The sequence below is a fragment of the Denticeps clupeoides genome, chromosome 13 (genome assembly GCF_900700375.1).
Source record: "Denticeps clupeoides chromosome 13, fDenClu1.1, whole genome shotgun sequence".
Taxonomy (NCBI): Eukaryota; Metazoa; Chordata; class Actinopteri; order Clupeiformes; family Denticipitidae; genus Denticeps; species Denticeps clupeoides.
In genome coordinates, this window is record NC_041719.1 from 13,307,462 (window position 1) to 13,334,202 (window position 26,741).

At 43.4% G+C, this 26,741-nt stretch overlaps 3 protein-coding genes across 3 annotated transcripts; 1 reads left to right on the forward strand and 2 right to left on the reverse strand.

Moving 5' to 3' along the window:
* Positions 1-825: 825 nt before the first annotated feature.
* Positions 826-7,717, reverse strand: map2k2a (mitogen-activated protein kinase kinase 2a). The gene is made up of 11 exons (XM_029000424.1): positions 7,104-7,717; positions 6,701-6,911; positions 6,444-6,590; positions 6,268-6,345; positions 4,689-4,740; positions 3,567-3,691; positions 3,155-3,368; positions 2,948-3,012; positions 2,765-2,826; positions 2,480-2,525; positions 826-2,198 (listed from the first exon to the last, which is right to left on the reverse strand). The coding sequence occupies exons 1-11, from the start codon at positions 7,193-7,195 to the stop codon at positions 2,088-2,090; spliced, it is 1,203 nt and encodes a 400-aa protein (XP_028856257.1). The 5' UTR covers positions 7,196-7,717; the 3' UTR covers positions 826-2,087.
* Positions 7,718-7,895: 178 nt separating this feature from the next.
* Positions 7,896-18,948, reverse strand: pias4a (protein inhibitor of activated STAT, 4a). Its single transcript, XM_029000539.1, has 11 exons — positions 18,780-18,948; positions 17,624-18,011; positions 17,424-17,508; positions 17,277-17,318; positions 17,099-17,189; positions 14,789-14,917; positions 14,470-14,575; positions 13,581-13,654; positions 12,817-12,977; positions 12,541-12,689; positions 7,896-11,084 (listed from the first exon to the last, which is right to left on the reverse strand). The coding sequence occupies exons 1-11, from the start codon at positions 18,804-18,806 to the stop codon at positions 10,834-10,836; spliced, it is 1,503 nt and encodes a 500-aa protein (XP_028856372.1). The 5' UTR covers positions 18,807-18,948; the 3' UTR covers positions 7,896-10,833.
* A 2,165-nt stretch (positions 18,949-21,113) lies between these two features.
* Positions 21,114-23,098, forward strand: foxq2 (forkhead box Q2). Its single transcript, XM_029001609.1, has 2 exons — positions 21,114-21,631; positions 22,421-23,098. The coding sequence occupies exons 1-2, from the start codon at positions 21,230-21,232 to the stop codon at positions 22,772-22,774; spliced, it is 756 nt and encodes a 251-aa protein (XP_028857442.1). The 5' UTR covers positions 21,114-21,229; the 3' UTR covers positions 22,775-23,098.
* Positions 23,099-26,741: the final 3,643 nt, after the last annotated feature.

The window sequence follows — 26,741 nt, forward strand, 5'->3', positions numbered from 1 at the left end:
TTGTTACGTATAAATTGGCACCTTCTGTTCTGTTTGAGTTTTAAATAAAAAAGGGCTGCGAGATTAAATTTGAATTGTTGTGTGTCTCGCTCCTGTATCTCTCCTATGTGAATAAAGGCACACCCACCCATCCCACAGCCTGAGGTCGTGGTGTCCCACCCCTAAAACAAGCCTTGGCACATTCCAGGACACTCAGGGTCTGCCAGCAACCCCCTCCAACGCATTTTTACTTTCTTAAAGAGTCTTTTAGTCATACGAACAGATAGTCTAAAGAGACTTCAGCATTTTAATAAGCAATTTCTCAGTTTTTACAGTGGCCAATGGCGGTGTACTTAAGAGTGCCCTTCAACGTCTGTATCCAGCATGCAAACATGGTGACTCAATAATGGGGACCAGTCTAACCAGTATGCAGCAGAGTACGGCATCACTGTGGTGGAGATTACACACATGAACCACAGAGGGCAGTGTCAGAAACATTGCACGGCCTCGCACCACCCATATAATCTTTTAAAAAGTAATTCATTCGTTTAAACACAAAAATTGCTTCCTCAACATCATCCATTTGTGAACATTTAGTCAGCTAAATTAGTTATTACTAAACTGACTTGGCTGATGAAATGAACCATGGTCCCACATCCCTTATGGCCTTCACCTATAGTTTAACCATCTGTGGGTGAAATTGTGGTTTTAGTCTCACAAACGGTATATTTTGGATCAGCTATTATTTTGCTATTAAAAACAATACTTAAAATGTATTACAAGAGTCACAAGGGTGGCAAGAAACTAAAGTGCCTACAAAAAACATTATTCAACGGGCATAAACAATCATTCACAAATAGTTTTATTTTTATATTATAACCGTATTCAACATATCTTGTATGATAATAAAATGACGTTTCCGTATCTTCTAAACCAGTCAAAAAAAGGCTATTTCTTTAAGACTGCAACAACAGTACTTCAGTACTGTAGCGTTAGCTTTGTACACAAATGCACAGCAATGCTTTCACGTTGTTCTGTAATGAATGCTTTGTCTGGAGGGAATAATACAGGACAGCCATAGCCAGGGAATACAGGAGAGAGAGCAAGCACATCACAGCTGTATCACCAACACTCTGCCTGATGCAAGTCAAAGGCCTGACAACTTTGACTAGATGAAGAAAGTATAATATTTAGGCAATCTGGACTGCTCCAAACAAAAAACAACACTATCATTCAAAAACAAGACAAAGATGAGATTCAAGCATCTGAGACACTGAAATTAACACAATGACAATAAATAAAGCAGAACCGCGAACCGTGCCATTATTTAAAAAAAAAAAAATAATTCATTATGAGACCACAACATTGTAAACCTCTGAAAATTCGGATATCCAGGTCCTTCGATGTCAAGCCTGGTCTATTTAATTTAATCTTCCCCGATGCTGATGGAGGTTGTACAGTACATTATGGATCAATCTGTCTGTAAACTTACTGAACCATAATTTTATGGGGTCAGTAATACACTTCATGAACAATGACATTCAAGGTGTGAGTTTATTTTAATCCTGGCTAATTTGAACACTGGAAGGTGCATTGAAATTGTAAGATCACTGATCGACGCATGATCAGTGCATGACAGGCCCTTTCATTGGTTTGATATAAACAGGCCAAAGATCGTCTGAGCTCAGTGTTTCACAAAATAATCTGGGCAGTCACCGTGACAAATTATATTACACAGTGCGATGCAATGCACTTTTTTAAATTAATGATATGATACAAACCAAAACTGTGTTCACTATTGAAATTGATAAGTACTGAGCCAGTCCCTCCACATTCAGTCGCCTGAAAATCTGGACACATTCACTGTGAAACGTAGAGAGAAAAAAATGAGTACGTCGACAATTTTAGTTTTTTGGAAATTATAGTTGTCAAAGATGGCTCGGTTATAGGACTAAACACTTTAGAGGGCTTTGCAATTGTTTACCAAAAGGCAAGATGAAAACGGTAAAATGTAGTTTGGGAAATGTTTGTGTGCATATGTATGAGTGACACTGAGATGGCAGGAGGATCCAGGTAGCCAGGGGGGGGGGGAGTCAGCCTTGTGCTGCTCAGTCAGCACCGCGGGTCGGTGTGCTGGGCTGGTTCAGGCCCATGGTTTTGCACAGCCAGCCCGCAAAGTCCACCTCCTCCACCTCAGAGCGTTTAATGAAGACATGGTTCTGTGAAAAGGGGAACAGAATTAGCCCATTTTAAACATGCTGTATTCAGGTGAATGCAACCTCTATGCCATTGTGTAATATGTCACAATTGAAAAAAGGAAAATATTATATGCCTAACCAAATATGATTAACAAAAGCTCAGGTTTATATAAAAAAATAGATAAATATAATTAAAAAATAAATAAATAAATAAATAATAATAAAAAGTCAGGTCAGCAAGTCAGCAAACACTTTTCTCTTTAATGGTGACATAGCAACAATTAGAGAAAAAAAAAGCTTACCATCAACATCTTCAAGTCGGCTCTGTCTGCAGGATTCTTGATGAGGCTTTAAACATAAGAAAAAGAACATACGTAATCTGTAAAATATATATTACATGATTTTATTGAACCTTTTTAACATATAAAAACATGGCTGTTCTAGGAATTGCTGCCTTCTAAATACAACATGCCACACCCCCAAAGAAATTTTGACCTCAAAGATTTGACCCACATTGGCTTGTGAGCTTGGCTGGAGACATTCAGAGGTCTGATCAAAAATTTGTCAGCACGTTTAAAGCAGCCTACCATTTATTCACGAACTCCTGGAAGTCAGAGGTGAAGACGCCGTGCGGCAGCTTGGGTGGAGGCTGAACGGAAGAGAGCAGAGGTTGGTTGAAAACCGGCATCTGCGAGCCACAGAGGGGACTGCAGAGGAATAAAATGGCACAGGGAATAGGGTGCACGCTCAGCACTTTTTTTTTTTCTGACCTCATTGACAATGTAGTCCAGTAGTTCAAATATAGCCATCGCTGGACGACTGTCCATGCTGTGTCCTGAGGGGATAAGAGTCACGTGGGTAACGCAATTTGAATACCTCCTTTAACATAGCAGTGGCGTGCATGTGGAAAATGCAGTTTTACACTGCAGGCAGGGTAAATATTGGGTAAATGTTATTAGAATGACCACCACCCTTACCGCTAACTGGCCTTCCAGGGGGTCTGGGTCGAGGGGAAGTACTGTGTGTTTCGCCACCCGCTCCATCCAGTACAGGTCGGCCAAAGATGGCTTCCAGCTCTCTGGCGTCGGGAGGGGGGATGGGGTAGCGGCCGATGGCCAGCTCCACCAGTGACAGGCCCATGCTCCACACGTCAGACTGCACCGAGTAGTGTGTGCCCTGCAGTCTCTCCGGCTGTCGAGGCAAAAGCTCACGTCACATGCTGCAGACCTGGCCAAGCATGCAGGGAGGGCACCACTCCACGCCACACCTTCCAGGTGCCCTGAGAGGAGTGGGCAGGACTGGAGCCTCCTGCGTCCATGCCACATGGTATGTTCCCGGGCACGGTCTCAGGCCCTGGCAAGGTAATTCAGGCAGGGAGAGCTGACTCACCGACATGTAAGAGCGGGTTCCCACAAAGGAGTTGGCCATGGAGTCGATGAGCTGGCCGCTAACGCCAAAATCGCACAGCTTGATCTCCCCTCTCGAGTTCACCAAGATGTTGGACGGCTTGACGTCTGAACGGGAAAGCATCATGTTCAGGTAAGTTCCAGGAGAAAACAAGTGCCCAAATCCCACTGGCACCACCTGCCCCTCCCTGAGACCAGCATTCCAACATGTCAGCTATTTGAGGTTTGAAATATTTCACAACGTGTTACAAAGTCTGCCACAAGCCCCAACAGCTTCAGCAGTAAAATGCAGGTGCCTGGACTTTAGGGTCTACAGAGAAATTCAATACTCTTTGTCATCGTCAGAATAGTCACTTCACTTCCCCTTCTAAAATGGGTTTAAAAAAAAAAAAAAAAAAAAAACCCAGAAGACCAAGTGTGTGAGAGATGGCGTGAGACAAGCAGAATAGAAGGGAGGGGGCTGTAGGGCGCGGCTGCCTGGTAATCACATCTTAGAGGCTGTAATTACTGCCTGGGCTCCCAGACAGCTTCACTCACTCAGTCACTCACCCTGCCACAACACCACCGTCCTGACACTAACCCCTTCAGGTCCGAACCCAACAGCTGGCTCGCGCCGACCAGTCTCACACACTGGGGCAGGGGTGGCCTAGCGGAGGCGAGCTTGTGACTGGTTCGAATCCACAGACGGTCTGAGGTACTAAACAATCACTTTTTAACACCGGGGAAACATGAACCCAAAAATCACAGATCTGGATCCAACACCAAAAACCAGTCTTTCCCAATACCAACAGCACCCTGAATCCAACACCAGCCCCATTTCCCCATTAAGCTCCCAACCCAGAACCAACCTCCTTGAGCTCTGGACAACAAATTTATGCTAATGCCTCCCAACTTAGCTCCCAACTAACCACCGGCCTGACACCAGGAACTTCATCTCAGAACTCACCACCATGCATCAGCATGGTAGTAACCCTCATAGCTCTGGTGCTGGGTCCGGAGAACCTGCTTAGAGAATCTCAGACTGAGAATCACCATGACCTTTAGCAGTGTAAGCATTTACAGACAATTACAAAAAAGCTTTCTGTATTGTGGTTTTACAACATACCTCGGTGCATAATTTGGTGTTTCTCCCGCAGATATGCAAGTCCTCGGAGCACCTATCAAAAAAAGGGTAACAGTAACACATAATTACATTGCCAAAATTGCCATTTGATAAGGCATAAGCAAAAAGTAAATTAAAGATGCTCTGCAAAGATAAAGACAGATACACAGAATTAAGCTTATAATTACACCTCGGGGGCAATGAAAAAGTAACGTATTAACATGAGTAACACTTATGTAACACTTTATCCCATTCACACCCTCCACATCCCGACTGTGCTCTGAACACATATTGGGCAGTTTTTGTCTCTTATAATAGTAAATTCAAGAGAGACATTGAGACAGAAAATGACACTGCATCGCTTCCATTACTTTACACAACAAAAAGAACACAATTACTCTTCCAGCAGCATCCTTCTCTTTCATGTCTTTGTACCAGTAAGTGCTCTATTTCCAAACAGTGATGACTGTGTGCTGAGGACAAGATCAATTTGTAAGCATTTCTACTGAATGCATGCATGCTGGACCTGCCTGAGAAGATGTCAAACAGAACATTGGTGTGGTGATAAAGAGTTGTTTAGTCCCTCAAAGTCAGAAATGTCATTCCATAAACTGAACGTTTCATAGCCATTTACAAACTGATAAGCATCTTAGTGAAGGACTGAAACCAGCATTACAAGCACTGCAGCTGAATTCTGCAGAAAAGCCCAAAAGCAAAATAAATTGTCGATATTTGAACAAATCAAGTGAGCTACTAGGACAATTCCACCTGATTGACTCACAGTCTGACTGCAATCATTGATGGTGGTGTGCCATTGCGTATTTTAGCCTTTTAAGCCTTAGAAATTGTACAAACAACCAATAAGCAAACAAAATTTCTTCATCAAGATAACTGGAAAAAAGTGCATATATGGGTCGTGTAAAGTGACTGATAATGCTGCATTGAGAGCTTACAGACCTTGTAATCATATGATTATGCAAAGTGTGAATCAATTAGAAAAAAGGCACAGAAATGGATGTTCACTGTGAAGCATTATAAGTTCTACAGCTAGAATGTTAGCTGCTACTGATTACCCATTTAATTAAAGCTCCATACCCTGTTATTAAAACATCCCTGTTTAAAGGTTTGATTAATTTGCTTAATAAACTGATCTTCAGGCATACCTGTAAATGTTCACTGCTCTTTGTAAAACTCATTTGGCTAGTGGAACCCGCTTTACAGCATAATGGACTCAGTTCCAAATCAAATGTCAATTTCTCATATCTATCCTGAACGGTAGGTGCCAAGGCATTATTCCACAGCAGACACGGGTCAATCCAGAAATAATTAAAACTTCCGAGTACCGTACCAAGATCACCACATCATTGTTCTATTTGACATCATCTGGGACGTCAGGGTTAAAGATATATTCAATTATCTCTAAACTTCTGCACAAAACCTAGAGCCTTCTTCTTCTAAAACTGACTCAAATGATTGATGAAAAATGCAAAGATTATGCCGCAGCAAACTAAACTACTTGAAACCACCCACTAACCAGATCAAAGTCTGAGTACTGCAATGTCAAATAAATTGGAATACTCACTGCTATGCTGACTTTGCCTAGAATTTCTTCCGGAATTCTCCTAGCCTCTTTAAGTACCTGATCCAGGGACCCGCCATCCTGTCCAAAATCAAAAGTATTAAACATTTATATACGTTCTCGTTCTACCGAGACGGGCATGAACGAGTTGCATTTCACCACAATTCACCGCCCCTCACCATGTGTTCCATGCAGATGCTGATCTCCCCATCACTGTAGAACGCTCCGTAGAAACCCACTATGTAGGGCGAGTTGCATTCATGCAGCACTTGCAGTTCTCTGATGATCTGATTCCTTATCGCTGGTTTGATTTCCAAATGAATGAGCTGGGGTTTGGGTTTTGGGGGAGAGGGGATGACATAACCATTCAATTTAAAAAAAAAAAAGCCTAGCATCAAAAAGTAGGCAGTGCCTGTTTCAAGACCAGACACCTCACCTTCCTGGCCATGATCAACCGAGACGGTTTGTGGCGGACTTTGTGGACCACGCCACCGTTGCCGGCGCCGAGCTCACAGATGGGGTGGAAGTCGTCGTCTTTGAGCTCGCCCACCTGGGCTTTCTGGGTGAGAAAAGCCTCCAAGCGTTTCCGCTGCTGCTCATCCAAGTCCAACTCGCCAAGCTTCTTCTGTAGCGCTTCCAGGTTGGCCCTGAGAAGACCATGATGGGAGAAAACGAGTCACATGCAAGTCGGGGAAAGAATACAAGAAGATACAGACACGCAGACACTAGACATTCACAAAATTAATATGCATTTTCCCAGGAGGTTTAAAACAAACGAAAAAAAAAAAAAATACATCCACACGGACCGGGCATGAAAACACCAAGCTTGTCTCACTCACTCAGTAGCGGCGTCGACGTTCATCGTCGCCTGGCCCTCTCCAGTCTGGGGTATATGTAGAGGCACGGGGACGGGTCTCTTCTTCGGAGCCATGGTGGCTGCTGACTGCGCAGTCTCTTTTTCTTTTTTCCTTTCTCTTTGCAACAGACACGGAACGCCAGCAAACGCGTCTCTGACTTGAAGGACCGCTCGACGCTAGCTAGCTTAGCCGCCTGGCCGAGGCTCAATGAAGCGAACTGACCATGGCCGGCAACCACCGCGGGCTAGAGCTGCAGCGTTCCGGCAGCCGTTCTCTCCGTTCGGGGGACTGAGGACCATTCATACGGACGCGCTTGCTCCCCAGACACGTATTCTAACAGGGGGAATAAAACAAGAGCTCCATCACGGAGATATCTCGTCGCCGCGCGCGAAAGCCTGGCCCAGGGATCCTTACGGCAGCCGACAATTCAGGCCCGAGTCCCTCGCCCGTTTCGGCAGGGGATGGGGGTGGGGCAGCGGGACAGCTGACCGCCACGGAGACCGGGTCCGGGTGCGCGTCTCGGCGGCCGGGGCTCCGCAAAAACCGCCGAGAGAATTCCGGTGGGTGCAGGAAGCAGCGGGCAGAGCAGGAGGAAGCTTTCTAAATCTCGCGAGAGTCGGAGCACGGGCGGGTTTAATTATCGCGATATTTGAGGGGGAATTGGCGGTTCGTGAGACATCTAGTGGTAACATTACTGTGAGGTAGCAGAGAGTTACAACTTCGTAAATACACCATGGGGAAATCTATCTACATAATAACTAAGAACACAAACTCTAGATTTTCAAATCAGTTTAATTAATTGCACACATAAATGACAGGAGTTAGAATAAGATTCCTTAAAGTTACATTTCTCAGCCATTAGAACAGGAAACAGTCTCTTCAGTCTTTCAACCCCCCTCTAAAATCCAAATCTGCCAACAGTATTTGACAAAAGTGGCATTAATTCAGTGGCTCATCTTTTCATATATGCTCTCTGGAACAATGGGAGGCCATTCAAAGCTTGATAAAATATTATTTATTAAGTTTGTTGGCTTTTAATATGAACATATAAAAAGACAAACAAAACAAAAAAAAAACATTTACATCAAGGATTGCAAGCCACTGCACATGCTATCTTAAGCATTGTGTTAAACTGGGATATGTCATATTTAGATCTTATCCTTCAACTGGTTTCTACAAGGTCATATCCCAAGCTCAAATAAAACCAAATCAAAAAAGATGATAATAATAATAATAATAATAATAGGCTCAGTTCTCTCAGACAGACAATCTACATCTCCACGCCTTTGTGTGGAATTCATAAAAGCTTCTACATCGTTATTCTACAGTACATTACACTTGATGTTTAGATCCGATTTGGTCAGGAGCATCATAGGTTATGAACTGACTGCTGACTTAAAAAAAAAAAAAAGTCATACAAATGGCAAGATTCAGGAGAAATGCTGTAGGGATTCCTTTAATCCAGAAAAGTCAACCAGATCAAGCTGGACATTAAATCATAATGATTAGCCCTGAAATGTGTCCCAAAAACACAAAATGGAAGACAAAGGTGTCACTACATTGCTAATCACTGATTTAATTAAAATTGCCCAGTGAGCATCTATTAAAGTCTGAGGTCACATACTTTTTTCTTTTATTTTTAAATGAAGATGATATCCAAGCAAATCAGAACTAGCAAGCATTCTTCTCCATAAACTGAACATGTTAAAACATAAAAGCAACAGCCAAAGGAGATAAAGTAAATCAACAAATGCTCTTATAGCAGATGGTCAAATGTTATTAAATGGTGTTATTCCAGTTGACCACAGACCTCGGTGAACAGCTGCAACGTGTGGTTACCAACTTGATAAATGAGAGATGTGTGGGGAAATAACTTATACGAATAGGGGTGAATAAATAAAAAAAAAAAAAAAAAAAAAAAACTCATCCCTGAGGCCTTCTGTTTTAAGTGAAGTAGCCTGCAAAAAGCTGAAAAACATCTCTCCCCACCCTTAGGAAGCTCTTTCTCTAGATGTTGCAAACCCTCCAATCGGACAATATGATCATTCAAGTTCAGAGGCTTGTATGAGTTTCATAGGGAAACGCTTTTGCAGTAAGCTGAATCAGTTATACCTTATTCAAGTGTTCAGATTGCACAGACAGTTACAGGAACCAGCCAGTTAACATGTTGACCGTCCAAGAAAACAAAAGCCAAAAAAAAAAAAAAACATGAAAAAATCTGTGAAGTCTGCATAGCACAGCTTCTCTAACAGCACTGCAACCATTTCATAGCCACATATGTACAAATAATACAGCCAGTCTTTGCAACAAAGAGATGCAGTGAAACAATAGTCAATAAATACTCATTCGTGACAACAGAAGAGTCAGTAAGGATGCTGCACATTGGGACGAATGCGGTCACTAGCTCCACAATCCACTCTAGACATTAAAGAAATAATAATAATTAAAAAAAAAATTATAAGATCACTGCCATTTCCTAGTGTCATTCAGAAGTCATTCCCAGCCTCAGCGGAGTTTTCGTTTCAGCCAGTTTGGTCCAATTCACAAGGTTTGTTATCTTTGGGCAGACACCCACAAACACAAAAGTAAAGTTATGTAAGGAAGCTCTTCATATGGTTGCAAACTATGGACTGGCATTTGACTTCTCTATGTGTCCTGCCAGACAGCACCCTACAGTCTATTTTATTGTCAACAAACGCAATTAGAATAATTCTGTGATAGAGAAGAAAATACAAGGTAAAGGGTGTTTAACTGCGGAACTCTACACACATTTTACTACACATAGCGATGCAAGGTCTCTCGAATCCAAGCTTTGGCCTGAAACAAATCACACTCTGAAAGGCAATCTGCAATACTAACCACAGTTTTATGCAGAAACCTTGTCAAAGCACGAGCAACGCCTGGTGCAGGCAGAGAACTGACAAAGCCTATGAAGCAGAGGGCAACTACCAATAACGTATGGAGTAACCAATCACCCGTCCAGCGTTCCTAAATAAGGAGCAAAAAAAAGCCGTTCCATTCAAATGTCTTTCCAATCAAGTTTCCATTTTGACTGAGGTAGGTTGTTAGCTACGGTGGGGAAAAGAAATTCTGTAAATTGAGAAAGAAAAAGACTGACTGAGACAAAAAGAGAACTGTAGATGTGGCTGAAGACTGAAAATATTCACTTGGTGACATCCCGTGAATGCTTTTATCCATGCTGATGAATCCTGCCAAAATAAAGATGCTTTTGCAAAATGTGGAGCATAGAACTTCAGATTACTCTGACAAACAAGCCCACTCGTCAGTGGTTTATGAATGAACCTCCTAAAACTAGAACCCAGAGAATGGAAAATCACTTGTGTTTTCTCCATTGAAGATGATAAAACACCAAACAACAGCAACATCTGAACCTCTTGGAGTCAGGAGCTTTGGCGTAATGCACAAAGTGAAGAAGATGTGGAGACACTGCAGATGGCGTTTACTATTTTATCTTAAAGGGAGAATCCAGTATGTAAATGCAATTTATTTCCCAGGTTGTCACACTGTTGATTTCCAGTGGTGTCCAGAGGAAACTCAACCACTCCAGAGTTTAACAGTGCATGTGTGTCCATGTGAGTGTGTGTAAAAGTGTATTGGTGAGACAAAAGGGGCTTCTGAACACACCATATTTCAGATCAGGGCTGACCCCTGCACCCCAAGGTCCCTCATATAGTCTGTATGTCCAGCCAGTTCAGTAGGCAGTGACTAGGTCCTTATCGTAATCGTATCGGCCTCTCTTGGGAGAGGGGCTGTCCTGACTGTCTTCTGTGTCTTCGCTGTCTCCTCCTGCCCCACCCCCTTCCTCCTCAGAGGAGGAGTCCAGAGTCAGATCTACCACCGCACCTCCTGCTGCAGATGGGGCTGACGTACTACCTGATCCTGACTTCCCAGTCTGGCTGGTGCTGCTGTGTGCAGGAGAGTGCCCGTTCGCTTCAGGAATACCTGCAATAAACACAAACAAGCACATTAAAAAAAGTAACAAAAAAAATTATACCATCCGGGATCATTGCATTAGTGTTAATCAGCTACTGAAAAAAATCATTTTTATACCTCTAGCTACATCAAATGTACCAGAATTAAACAATAGATATCTGCTAGTTGGTTAAATTACTCAAATTGTATAGACTGTTACTTTGTCACAAATACTGCAGTAAACAATGTTTGGAATTATAAATTACATGCATCCAAAAAAGTATTCACCTTTCCCACATTCTGTTATGTTACAACCTTATTCCAACATGGATTTAATGCATTTTTTCCTCCGAATTCTACACACAACACCCCACAAAAAAAAAGTTCACTTGAGGTTTTGGCAAATTTATTACAAATAAATAATAATAAAAAACAAGTATTCACAGCCATTGCGCAATACTTTGTTAATGCATTGTTGCAGTCTTTTTTTAATATGATGGCACAAGCTTGACACACCTATCCTTGGCCAGGTGTAGGGGCAGTAGGGGCAGTAGGGAACTTCAGTGGAGGCCTAGCAGTTAAGGAAGTGGCCCCGTAGTCAGAAGGTTGCCGGTTCGAATCCTGAACCGGGATTCGCCAAGGTGCCACTGAGCAAAAGCACCGTCCCCACACACTGCTCACACTGCCGGTCATGGCTGCCCACTGCTCACCCAGGGTGATTGGTTAAATGCAGAGGACGCCGTGTGCTGCATCACATGTGACAATCACTTTCTTTCTTTCTGTTCAGTTTCACACATTCCTCTTTGCAGATCCATCAGGTTGGATGGGAAGCTTCAGTGCACAGCCATTTTAAGATGTCTCCAGAGATGTTCAATCAGACTCAAGTCTGGGCTCTGGCTGGGCCACTGGGCCACTCAAGTTGTCCTGAATACAATGATATCTTGGCTGTGTGTTTAGGGTAGTTGTAAAACTGAATGATGAACTGTTGCTCCAGTCTGAGTTCATGCAGGTAGTCTCTGTACATTGCTGAAGTGTTCTTTCCCTCAATCCTGACTAGTCTCCCAGTTCCTGCAGCTGAAAAACCTCCCCACAGCATGATGCTGCTGCCACCATACTTCTGGTCTCATCAGGCCAGAGAATTAAGTTTCTCATGATCTTAAGAGTCCTTCAGGTGCCTTTTGGCAAACTCCAGGTGGGCTTCCACGTGCCTTTTACTAAGGAGTGGCTTCCGTCTGGCCTGACTGGTGGATTGCTGCAGAGATTGTTGGCTCCTGGTCCTGGAGGATTTATAAAATAAGTTTGCCAAAACCTCTAGTAAACTTTTCATGTTGTCATTATGCGGTGTTGTGTGTAGAATTCTGAGGAAAAAATGATTTAATCCATTTTGGAATAAGGCAGTAACATAAAAAATGTGGAAAAAGTGATGCGCTGTGAATACTTTCCGGATTCATGTAATTAATAAAACATCATCTTTTAATGCTCTTACATATATCCACAAGAGGGTACTCAGGTGTGTGGCTACGTTCTCGCTCCCGGTCCTTCTCTTTGTCATCTCGGATGGGTCTCCATGATCCATCAGTGAGATATTCAATCTCCTCCACATCTTCCGTCTCTTTCAGGATTTCAGAGAGCAATCTAGACCCAGACAGACACAATCAGAAACCTTTCACTGCATCTTGTAGCATAGGGTAGGAAAAACATTCATACCATTACTCACTACTTGGTAAAATCAAACAAAATGTACTTATCCACATTCACCCACCCATCAATTGTGAGCAGTTCAAAGGGAGCAGGTTTGTCACAGACAGGGCAGGTCCACGTGGGCTTCTTCTCATTCATTTGCAGGAAGAAGACAGCATCAAAGCACTGCAGATGGGCACAGGTAAGGACCCGGCATGGCACCCCAATACGCATTTTTACCAACTGAAAGAAAGACAAATAGTCATCAGTAGCTGGCAACATCACATAAAAAGCAAATCAGTTAATGTTAACATGAACAAAGATGTCAATTCACTCAAGCAGATTCACAAATCTAAAATCAGACATTCCCTTGACTCCATCTCAGACATCCTTTTCATGCATCTTTTCTTTTATAACTTATGGTGAGCCAGTCCTCAAATACTTCATTTTCAGATTTTCAGATTTTTACAGCCGGAGAGCTTTTGAGCAAACAAAGAACAAAGACGCATACATACACATCAGGTTTTGGCTACTGCACTACATGCCATCAACAAAGTTCCCTGGGAATTTCCTGACTTGGCACCCAAATGATCAAATTCGCAGACACTTCACTGGGAACCCCGTAAAATGGGGGGATATAGCATAGTTGTCACGTAACATTTGCTCCTGTGAAACAGGCAAAAATTCAGGGGAAAAATCTGACATTTAATTTGCAGGATTTAGTTCAATGTTTAGTAGATTTAAAACCTGCATATTGCCACATAATATACCATCAAATTCTTCACAACTCAATATCCAAATGCAAATGAACACAATTTCGGTAAGTACTTTGAATAAAAAACTTACTGGACAGATGAGGGAAACTCGCAGCCCTGTAGTGGCAATTTCACTTTCTGGATCAAAGCGTAGCTTGTCTTTAACTAATGGCAAAACACACACACACACACACAATGGAATTAGCTATGTACTAGAGTTGTAATTGTGTTTTATTGCTAATATTTTACAAGTAACACTGAGTTATTTGAGCAGTTTTCACGATCAGTGAAATTTAAGACCTATTTCATGCTCATAATTGTATTTGTACTCTTATACCACAATAACTTTTATGTGATGCTGTTGACTGCAGATTGGCTGGATTGACCCTTTAGCAGCTTTCCTCTTATTTAACCAACAGTGGGCTCTTTTGAAGTGCAACATTCCTTTGGAATATTCAGTAGACAATTCATTTTTTTTTTAGGTCCATTGTTCTTCACTCAGACTGTAATAAATCATTAAAACCTTTACATTTGCCACAAGTACACATGCAGACACACCATCAGGGTAAAAGCTTCTCAGATTACAGTTCGAGTTTAAGGGTTCTCAATTCTGTACCTATTTTCCGGTGATCATTAACAACCTGTTTATGAATGTGGCATGCTGAAAGCACAACCAGGAACAAGACTGGAAAGCCCTGATGTAGTGAACAATTTGCATATGAACCAGAAGTCTGAAAAGTCACAGTTACTACCATTGTGTTCCTGAGGTGGACTGTCCCTGTAACTAAGTAATTTTAAGTAATTCTGGATAAGGGTATCTGCTAAATGCCATAAAATGTAAAATTGGTTTGGTTGGTACAAAATGGGTCCAAAACCATCAAGGCATTAATTAATGGCTAAAAATAAGAGTACTGGATGTGTAATTTTAAGGACCTGCAGAATTCCCTAGTAAAAACCAGGAAAGTAAAGACAGAACTCACTGCGCTCACGGCATCGGTCAGCAGACTCCACCGAGCAGTGCTGGAGCTGGTTGAAGAGCTCTGCAGACGTGAAAACCCTCACCAAATGCACAGCTACAGAGTACCGCTTTATTAAAAAAAAAAAAAAAAAAAAAAAAAAAGATTGATAAGTTAGATCCAAATTTTCCCCTTCACACATTCCTTTTTCACACCCCATACACATATTTGTAATATGATATTATGCTAGACCCAAGTGGGAGAACAGCTTTAGTTTTTTTTTTTTAACTGAGCTTTGTGTATGTGTAATAAAAAGATGCTTTGCAACACCCAAAACGTCTACCTTCCCAAAGTTTCCCCATGTGACTGTGACTCTGTTCGTAGCTGTGGAGAGGTGCAACCAGGGAGTGATGTTGATAGGGCGACATGGTCGGCGTGGCTCTACACCAGGTTTATTAGAGGGGTAGTATCCCTGCACAGCAGACATAGAAAGAACATTAAAAGCCACTCGTGTCAAATGAACAATAACTGCAGAAATATTGATGTACAGAGTTGGGAATTGCACAGCAACTGCCACGTGACACGGTCACGTTATGTTGCCTGCGACAGTCCCTCCAGGATTTCACGGGCAGTGGTTGGCCTAGCGGGTAAGGAAGCAGACCTGTAGTTGGAAAGTTGCCGGTTTGAATCCTGGACTGCATAGAATTCATATTTCGATATATATTTAACCATAGGCGATAGACAGTGTGTGTGTGTGTGTGTGTGTGTGTGTGTGTATATATATACACACACACACACACACACACACCCCAGATAAAAAAAAATATCTGGGCAATTCTACTGAAATTAGTCACACCCATAAAATACCAGGTATTTGTATGATTTTAGGATTTTCTGTATTCAGCGGTAGAGTTTACAGCCAAAAATACAGTCCGAAAATATTTAAATAACACCGTGCTTGTTCATATTTTTTGTCATGCAGTCCCTCCAGGATTCCAGGATTTTATTTTGTGATTTTTAAAATCCTAATGACTTTTCTGCACAGGGCACCAAACAACGTCAGGTCATTTCCACTCGTGCGGTCAGTACCCAATCGGTACCACTTTCACGATCGGTTCCGTGCCTGCGGTGGTCTGGATTGGGCACAGACACATATGCACCACTTAGTAAACCCAGAAGCGCGCAGCGACTAGCAAATTGCAGTATTTTTAAAACCTTTGAACTGCAGATTTAAAGATTTCTAAGTTATTTTAATCTTTTTTTTCCTCACTTTAAGTGAAAGTGAAGTGATTGTCATTGTGAAACACTGCAGCACAGCACACGGGGACAACAAAATGTGTCCTCTGCTTTTGGCTGCCCACCATCACCCTTGGTGAGCAGTGGGCAGCCATGACAGGCACCTGGGGAGCAGTGTGCGGACACAGTGGCACCTTGGCGGCTCGGGATTCGAACCGGCAATCTTCTGAATACGGGACCGCTTCCTTAAATCAATAGGCCACCACTGCCCCATTTTTGGGAGGAGCAGATATTTCTGCGGTACGCTGGTATAATCAAAATCTCTCCCACTGGGCAAATTTATATCACATACAGTTTATTACTGCGCAGCCCTACCACAAGGTGCCACTGAGCAAAGGGCCGTCCCCACACACTGCTCCCCGGGCGCCTGTCATGGCTGCCCACTGATCACCAAGGGTGATGGTTAAAAGCAGAGGAAACGCTTCGTTGTGTCACCATGTTCTGTAATGCGTTACACTTCACTTGCTAAATCTATTATTCAAATAACATTTCTGAATACTCTGCAATCTTGTTGTTATTGTAATTACCAACCTTTCTGTAAATTTAACCAATAATGGTTACGAAGTTGCAGTGACCACAAGGTGCAAATTAACTTTTCCTTTCTTTCGGTAATTTTTTTATAATATACATCAGTTGATTTTATGTACTGTAACAGAGGTTTCAGAAACACTAGACACACTATCACACAGACCATAAACTGGACTAAGGCTACTTGCTGACTGTTGACTTGCTCCAGCAATTTCACTGAAATAAAATGCCTAAAAATGTCACAACACATATTGCAATTTTCAGAGCAAGAAGTGCTTTGTTGCAGTCATTATTTATTGCCCGATCACTACGTGAACATGTGACCCCTCAAACATGAATCTTAAAATTAGGGGTGCAACAGGACTCTGTAAAATACTGCTCTGCCTGGTCCAATGCACCCACGGGTCCACTTTGAAATTTGTCCAGAAATTTGTCCAATCACTCTTGCGACTCCACCCACTCAGCCCCTCTCATACTGTTGTAACTGGAGCCAAGCTGGAAGAGCCACTCGCTGATGCTGGGATTTCCATCTTATTAATTAACTTCCGGTACGTCAACCTTATTATGCCCCCTTGAATGAATACGTTCGCACGTGAAACAATATTAGTTCCTTACTTTTACTGTTCTGTTCAAAATGCTCCAGTCCCAGTGCAGCAAATCACTAACCCAGAGTAAATCATTCAAGTGCAGGCTAATAGCTCCACCCCAGCACATAAGGTGCATTTCACATTTGTTACAAACCCCTGCAAAACAAATGCCTTCCAACAGACCTTACTGTAGTACTTCAGCTAAATAACAGTAGGAAAGTAGTAGAAAAAAAACGACTTACTGGTACATGACAGTAAGACTGGTTTACTTTCACAGCAATATTTGGTGGGTACTGATCTTCCTGGACACCGACAGAGTCTGTATAGCAGATTCTAGAGAAAGGTGGTGGTGGGACATTTTACAGTTGGGACATGAGCAAATACCCAAACACAAACTCACGGATATACAATAAAACTTACCTCAGAACAACCTGGACTGATTTGATCCCTGGGCGATGCTCGCTGCAAAAAAAAAAAAAAAAAAAAAAAAAAAAAAAAAGGTATGTAATACATGCTCGGTCTACTCTGCATATTAAAAACCAGAAGTACACACGAAGTCGTACTCACTTGGAATTTCTGATCTGCTCCACCTGGCTTTGTGTCAAATCAAACACACACTGACTGTCCTGAAGTTTCTCGTTGTTCTGCGCAACTAGAAACAACCAGACCAGAATTTGAACGTCACGCACAGAAACGTGTTCTACAGCTGTAACTGTGAACGGTGCCAATCGGCCTGTCGTATCGAGAGGAAGTCAAAATCAACTCACTTAGCTCTGTGGGTTGCAAAAGGATCTCCAAAGTTTGGTAGAAAGGAAGTGATACCAGTTTGACCTCGGGCGCAGGGGCAGCTTGGGGTGCCTTGGGTACGCCGTTGAGGTAGTCTGCGCCCTGGACGGCTCCTCTGGGCGAGGTGTTGTGGTGGGGAGAGTAGGAGACGGGGACGCCTTCCGGGCGGCGGGCGGCCAGCCAGCCGGACGCTTTGGGGAACCGCGTCTCGTAGAGCTGACGGACGCTCTTTAGGAGCTCCGGACTGTACTCCGTCTGCACGAGCCGCAGGGCCCGTCCAACCAGGTCCTGCTTCAGGCCACTCTTACTGCGGCCCATCGAAGCCAGAAGCGTCTGCAGGTCAGACACCCTGAAACTCTTCACCATATTCTGGTGGTAAGAACAAATCAGACAAAAAAAAAAAAAAAAAAAGTCAAGCAAGATCACACAACACTTACCAGACGCCCTAATCCAGAGCGACTTACGATCAGTAGTTACAGGGACAGTCACCCTGGAGCAACTCAGGGACACAATGGTAGTGAGTGGGATTTGAACCTGGGTCTTCTGGTTACCCACTAGGCTACTACCACCCTGGTACTACCACACAAAAGCATCTACATCTAATAAGCACAAAACACGACTGGCCGTAAAATGGAGATCATAAATAATTAGACGGTCACGTAAGGGGGCCAAAACCCACGCACATGGCTTCGCCCCGAGGAACTTCACCACGACCGTGTATTTGTTAACAGCGTTAAAATTGAAGTATTTCCTTCTGCATGTCCGTCTGGGCAACTCCACAAGTCCGAACCCCGACCGCCGCGCTCTTGCGTCGTATGCGTCTGTCAACTGTCCGAAAACCGAAAGTGACGTGGAATTTTGTCGTCGAGAACACGACGGCGTGGACGCCGCACCGTCGGGAGAAGGAAGGCGGCGGGCTCTCCGCGCTCGGCGCCGGTTTTTAATGGTCTCATCATTCATTTTCGGAGCTAGCAGGCTAACCACGACCATTACGGCGGTGTGGACGCACCGACCCGGGGACACGGAGAGACACTCGCGGCCGGCGTACAGCACACCCTCCCCCGTCGGCCACGGGAACGCGGGACTCGCACGCCGCCGCCGCCCGCTCGCTCCCAGCGCGCATAAAGCGCCACTCACCATCGCTTCTACCAGCTCGGCCGCCATCTTCGCACAGCAGCCCCGCGAGAGCCCGGAGCGAAAGGCCGCCGATGGCCAATGAAGAGCGGGGAGGCTTCCCGTCCGTCTCCCGGCGCCACCAATCGGCGCGGGCCTCCGCGGAAAAAAAGCCGCGCGGCCGGCGTCCTTTAAAGCGACAGTACGCTCGAAAACGCGCGGCCGGAGGAAGGTCTTCGCCCCGCCGTAGGCCTCGGCTCGACGTGGGCGTGAGTGTGGCCGCACGGCCGGCACCGGACAGCCGGCCGAGCTCGATGACCTCGCGGCGGAGTGAACTCGCACCCTGGCCGCGCAGGAAGTGTTCTAAGCGGGCCGCTCGCTCGGCGTCGAGCGGGGCGAGAACGCGTGGCTCTTCCGAGTCCGATCCGCGCACGAAACTCCACCTCGCAGATTGGAAGTGGCCGCTGCAATCTCGAGCAACCGGTTCATTGTCTTCAAACAACCAAATGTTATTAAATGGCAACGACACCGGTTAAAACGTGTCGTGTGCGTGGGAAAGTCGATCGTGTCGAACGTGGAAACGTTTTACGCGGCGTCCTGAACAGGTGTTTTTTTTTTTTTAGCGCCGTGGGTCGTTCTCTGGTAACAATGCCTCCAGGCCCTGCGATCCCCACGAGGAATCCGTGTCGGGTTTTACTATTCGAACCGAACCGTGGGGGATGGGGCGGCGGCAGCAGAGACGCACAAAGATTAAGTGAATGTGCAAAATATGAAGATTGCGACACACATAAATTGTGCTTGTGCCTAAAGAGAAGGCTGAAAAAAAGCTATGCACTGTTTAGTTTGGATTCAAAAGTCAACGATTCGACGCGTTTATTGTTATATGTACAGAAGAAATGACGTTTCTCTGTGCAGTTTGCCTCATGTATTGTTTGGTGGAGCAGTGTATTGTGAATGTCCATTGGCCATAGGGACGTTATTGTTGTAGATTATAGACACCCAATTTAACTTTTCGGGTGAATAAACCTATCGATTTATAAATTACGCTTGGACATTTGAGTTCGATATTCATTAGGATGAGGTAGAAAATAACATTTTCTGGAACATTGGAAATGGGAAGAGTGAAACTGCCTCAGACACCTACTTCAAGACAAGTATTAGCGATAATCAAATTTCTTCCACATTTTGCTCCAGCCGCGCAGTGAAATGAATGGAACGCGTAACAATGCGCAACAGCGATTGCGCAAATTAAACGCAAGAGGGCGCGCACGATGTACCATCACATGGGTTGTGTCTTGGAGAGTCTTAATTCACTTAATTTAGCTCACCAGATCTACACATTTGTTCAAGTTCTTTTCTTACCATCTGATTTCTTTTCTGAAAATAATGCGCTTGCGTTTGATCAGTCACATATGGCATTAGTTTAGGGTTTTTTTCCCCCTAAAATGAGAATTTCATGGAAGGTTTTGTTGTTTCAAAAAAAATTAAACCATGTGTTTTCTTTTTAAATCAGTTCATACATTTAATTTTCCATTTGATGACCTTGAACTGTCATCAACATCACTGGGGTATGTTCTAAAGTGTAAAGTGGCAGAGAAGGACCACTCCCTACCACCCACAGACAGATGGGCTGGTGGAGTAACCAAACTCTGACCGAGATTTTAGGTTTATGTTGCACTCACTCTTTAAACATGTCAGTTTTCATTACATGGTAACATCATTACCATGTACATATTATCATCTTTTCATGAACATCTTTTTCTGCTGGACACGACTGTATTCAAGCATATTTCCTGAAATCCTACACACTTTGAATAATGAATAGATCTTTATAAATGAACGATAAATGACACAGACGATATGCTTATGTACATATGACAATCATATAAAATAATGTGGTGATTCTCTGATTCCTTCAGTCATTGTAATGTGTTTAATATATGAAGTGCAAAGTGTGAAGAGGATAAAGTAGCTGTTGGAATAATCACAGTCCAAAAAGGTTAACCCAATTAAAAGACTTTTGGTGCTACTGGAACCCTCCTCTAAACACCATCCTCCTGCAAATCTGACTAGGTAATCTCTCCTAATTACAAAGATTTGTGCAAATTAATGAAAATAATCTCCTTCAATGAGGCCCCCTACCTTTTAACTCACCACACTCCCACGTTGCTTCTATCTCTGAGGGATCAATTCTAGGACATTTAAATAGAGTACCTTGGACGTTTGGGCTCATTTTGATACTGAGCTACAAGACTGAGAAGGTAACTATCTGAACACAAGTTTGAATGGCTTGATGTCACATGACATTCTCCACTAAGTACACCTTCAGGATTCAACTCACAAACGGCATCAGAGAGGCGCCGCGGACAATTTAGGCTTAGAAAATCTGAAAGTTTCACTTTACGTTAATGCTGTAAGAGAATTAGTTTGTGGAGGTTTTTTTTTTTTGAGACTTGACTTGTGAAGACACAACGATGGGAGATGGCAACACTCACGGTGAAGCCCAGAAAAAGCTGGGATTACGCTTCACCATTGACTACTTGTTGTTCAACAAAGGCGACATGAATGATAGGAGTAGAACTGAGGCGAAAAGTCCTCACAGCCCGCCGGTGAAGCGAGGCGAGGAAACCTCGATATCTGAAGAGAACAAGAGAAGTTCTGGCACAGAAATTGGAACAGATTCTTCTGAAGGGGAGAATGAAGAGGACGCGGTCAGAAGGGAGGAAACGGGCCACGCCGAAGTCCAACAGGACAAGCCTTCTCACTCCTACATTGCTCTTATCTCAATGGCCATACTGGCTTCAGAGGAAAAGAAGCTCTTATTGTGTGATATCTACCAATGGATCATGGACAACTACCCCTACTTCAAGAGTAAGGTATGAGTCTTGTTCCTCATTGCACAAACATGGCAGCATTATTGTTATTATTTGGGTAGGCACACATTATTAAAAAGTCCATGCCTAGAGATGATGCTCATCTTGTCAGGTTCTTTTAAACTGGCGTATGTGTTCATTTTGTCATGTCACACGTTTTTTTACACCCTAACGTGATTTCCCATTACGCAATGTCTCCTCTACAACGAATCGAAATGAGCGCATCACTCCCGACCCTCTCAGAAAATCAGGAAATCACTATGAAAGATAGCTCCAATTGGCTTGTGCAAGCAAGGACGATTTGTTGTAGCACTGCCAGGCACTTCTGTGGCCGGTGTTTTTACGGGGGAAACGTTGCTGCCGAAGAAACGTTGTGTCTGTGACATATTCATAGTCTCTGACACTAATGTGTTTAACCACTGCCCGCCTCGCTCGGAAGTGATCCTGTTGTTAGGGGTGAATGTTAAATGACCTGGGCGTCAAGTAATCCAGGTGACAACAAGGAGGTAAACAGTGTCTTGTCAAGCCTTAAATGTAGGTCCTAAAGAGTCGTAACAAGGGATTTACTTTAAAGGATTAAGGTGGCAGGACGTTGTATCTAGGCCAGGTGTGCTGATGTGTAATCGTCTGACCGATCAGAGAAAAGTAGTTTTACAACAAGGTACTGAGGCTATCTGAATTTGACACAATGCAATAAATGTTCTGTTATGTTTTATTGGGGGTGTTTGTAACGTAAGAACTGTCCCATGAACTGTGATCTTGCTAACGCCAATACGTTTGCTTCCTCCACAGGATAAAAACTGGAGAAACAGCGTTCGACACAACCTCTCCTTGAACGAATGCTTTATCAAGGCGGGGCGAAGTGAAAATGGCAAAGGCCATTTTTGGGCCATACACCCGGCCAACTTCCACGACTTCTCCAACGGAGATTACCATCGACGTCGCACCCGCAGGCGAATCCGCAGGGTGACAGGGCAGCTGCTTTATGGCCTGCCAAGCTTCTACAGTCCTCTCCATCGCGTGAATGGTGTCCCTGGCTGGTGCTGGCCGCACAACCAACCCCCACCTTGCCTGACTACCAGAATATACTGGAGCTGGGCCTCGCTGCACAACCGACACACGCCTTCTTACCATGCCAATGTCTAGGGACATCATCACGCACTAGACTATTTTGACAGATCAAAATTATTCACAGTTCACTATCATGAATAACCACTAGAACATTGCTTCTCTCCTCTCTCCCTAACACACTCATTTTCTATGCGATTGACCAGGGAGAGTGCAAGTGTGGTGTTTGTACTGATTTGTGAATCCCTGGTTGTGAAAATGTATGTATTGCTTATATTGTTATTAATACTTTGAATAGTATGCTTTGTGTCGAATGTAAAATACACTGTAGGAAACCATTAATAACAGGTTGGATTTACTGTGGATTTTTAATCTAATGTTAATAAAACACAATGATTTCTCTGTTTTATATCTGTGTGTTTGTATGCCTATGTTCATCTGTTTTGGACACAATTAAGCAATTGGTGCTAATTTTTTGGATGCTGGACGACTGCACGAACAGACTAAGCAGGTTGTCCAAAGCTGACTCAGGGGATAAGAAATGGATAATCCTGAGAATCTCCAAGTAGTTCCGCAAAATAGGAAGCTTATCACGCACAGTAATCTTTTAAAGGCCCTTCAACTGAGGGCTCCCGGAGGCACAGAGAACAGATTGGGAAGCACTAAGGTCACCCTTAAGAATAAATGCTGCTGATATGGAATGAGTCAGTCAACCAATAATGAAATACTACAACAAATTTTTTACAGGTATTTGGGTGTTTCAAATATGTAGAAGATGGGAAAATGCTAAAATTATTAACAAGAGTGCAATGTAAATACAAAAAAAGTTTTTACAATGCAACCCTAAGCATTTATAAGCATGAGTTCATACAAGATGCAATGAGATGTTGTCATTACTTTTTATTTCATTTTGTAATAGTAATAAAATGTGACACTGGGTATATAAGAATTCCACATATAGAAAAGGAGTCTCCTTTGTAAAGACTATTTAGAGCAATAGCAAATCCTGCTGATTATTTTTTCCTCAAACAAATCTTTCATTTAGGAATAGCTAATTGGGAAAACTAATTTGTTTAATCCCCAGGAATTGCACTGCACACGAAATCCTCTTCATTTCGCCATCTTTGGGGTCTTAATTCTCTTGCATATGTTATCCGTATGGTGTCAGGAAACAGGTTTTAGAGCAGGTTGTATCCAGCACACCAGCACAGACACAGAATTACTGGAGATTTGTGGTCGGTGGGGGGGAGCTTGGGCTAAACTCCATCTTCTCTCCGTTAAAGACATTTATCACGGATTATCAAAAATGAAACGACGCAAGACCCGGAACATCTAAACGACATCAGCAACTTGTGTTTCTTTTGGCGACCTTTTAATGACATTGTGGACATCTTATCATCATGTCTGTCATCATGAAGTGTCGGGCTGCCGCATCCAGCTCCCAGGGTCCTAGCGCCGCCACTTTCAGATCTCGCATTCAAAATATTTGTGACACACTGTAAGATTTAAAATTGAACATCGCACCCCTATAGATTTGAAGCAACTTGCCATTGCAACTTTGAATGCACTTTGTCCGAAGCATGACACAACTTCGTTAGACCCATTAAACAGGACACAATTTGGGAGGCGTGTAAGGTTTTGCCTTTTATCTCCTTAATCTAATAGGATAGGCGGAAGGATGGTGGCCGGATTATGTGCGACAGCTCGTGGCAGATTAGCGGAGAAAGAGGTAATGCGATGAACCCTTCTGCGAGGATGATCGAAACATTTGTTCCTGTTTTAGCACAATTTCGCATGCCGAAAGCTGATCTCCTCCCATCAGCAAAATGCGCCGGCGCTGGCTATTAAATGACAGATAAGATGCAAATAAGATCAGGAGCGACCACTAAACATAATTGAAAATAAAGGATTAAAATTAAAATTTAATTAATTTTTAACTGTTGAACGTTTTTTGTTTTTTTACATTTACATGTATCAGACGAACTCGTTCAGAGCGATTTACAGTCAGTAGTTACCGGGACGGTCCCCATGTGGACACTCAGGGTTCAGTGTCTTGCTCAGGGACACAGTGTGGTAGTAAGTGGGGTCTTCTTTGTGGCCTTCTGGTTCACAGGCGAGTGTCTCACCCACCAGGCTGCTACCAATTTTGCCCAATACACTGTTTTAATACACAGTATTTAAGTTTTAGTTCTAGTTTTAGTTAGTACAATACAGGCCAAGAGTTTGGACACACATGTGTTTTCTTTATTTTCATGATCATTTACATTGGTAGATTCTCACTGAAGGCATCAAAACTATGTTAAGTTATGTACTTAACAAAAAGTGGAGACCTGGCCTCCACAGTCACCGGACCTGAACCCAATCCAGATGGTTTGGGGTGATCTGGACTGCAGAGTGAAGGCAAAGGGGCCAACAAGTGCTAAACACCTCTGGGAACTCCTTCAAGACTCATTGAGAGAATGCCAAGAGTGTGCAAAGCAGTAATCAGAGCAAAGGGCGGCTATTTTGAAGAAACTACAATATAAAACACGTTTTCAGGTATTTCACCTTTTTTTGTTAAGTACATAACTCCACATGTGTTCATTCATAGTTTTTTTTTTTTTTTTGTAAATTTTTTTTACATCTGTGTGAAACATTATTTCAATACATGGTATACTATGTATACTGTTGTACTGACAATAAAGCTTGAATATTAATTTCACAACTTTATGTATATCAGTATAGTGTTAATTTACATATGAACATACAATTTTTTTTACCTACTTATATGCTGAAACCACTGCTGCCTGAGATGCTATGAACAAAGAATTTCAATCATGTGTATTGGTGTCATGTGGTTATATTTGAACGATTCTTATTAAATACATTTTAAAATAATGCTGCAATGCGAGACAGATTTCAAATCACCAGTTGAAAATGTAAAACATTTAGTCTCTTCATCTTCAGCCTGTGCCTTTATTCCAGGCGATCTATTTAAATCACTCGAAACGTTTATTTTATTACCAAATTTATTTTCTCACGTTGCTATTAGCCACGATGTTTATGTACATTTCATAAGATGAAATAATTACACATGAATAAATTTGTCGGTGTTACAGTAGCAGGGACCTCCCGCTGTCGCGGAACAAAAGGCCGCGTTGTGCGGCGGATCGATAGTCATGAATGCGACGCTGCTCCTCCCCGGAAGCCGCTTCTGCTCCCCGGGGATCCCGCCGACCTGTTGACGGGCAGCTGGTCTCCAGCATCGATCGACCCGACATCCCGGCAGCGCCGCGGCAGTACTCATCACCGCCACTAGATGGAGCCACACGACAACTAAAGTCGCAGCGGAGCGAACCCCGCATACCTGACCGTGTTTTATATTCAACGAAGAGCTACAGCTGCCGCCAACACGCTAATATGACACATGCATGCATGGCGTCGTTCACAAATCGCTTCCGTTTCTTTCTTTATTTTGAGAGAGAGAGACCGCGGTCTCGGCTGCGGAAAGTGCGATCTTTGCTCTCAGCCAGTAGGGGCGCCCGAGATCCGCCCGCGGAACTGCGGGTGACGTGGGCCGGGGTTAACGAGGGGAGAGGCTGAAGCGGAGTCCAGAGGCTCTTTCATTCTGACCTCTCCAGGGACAGTGAGGTTGCCATGGTGAAGGATCTTAGACCTGGCCAGAAATGATCCCTCTGTACCATTGCAACTGACCCCTGGCCCATGGCCAGGGTCAGGAGGTCAGCAGTGGCCGGAGGGTGCGAGAGCACTTCCGTGATTGGCTTTCTGGGCTGCTTACTGTGTCTTATCCGCAGCCTTTCCAATTATTCTTGTTTTGTTATCACACCACTGGCAATAAATCACGTGGAATTGGAGTTGGATCACAGAAGCGCAGTATTATCCTGATCCATGTGGAAATTGCAGAGATCCACTGTTTTTTTGTTTTTACTGGGTCTGGTTCTGTCTATAGCAGATCAGTTTTTGATTTGTTCTTGTAATAAGATGTAATCTGGTGTGTTAAATGGTTTTGCTTCAATCCTCAAATCTTGTACATACTGTCCATATT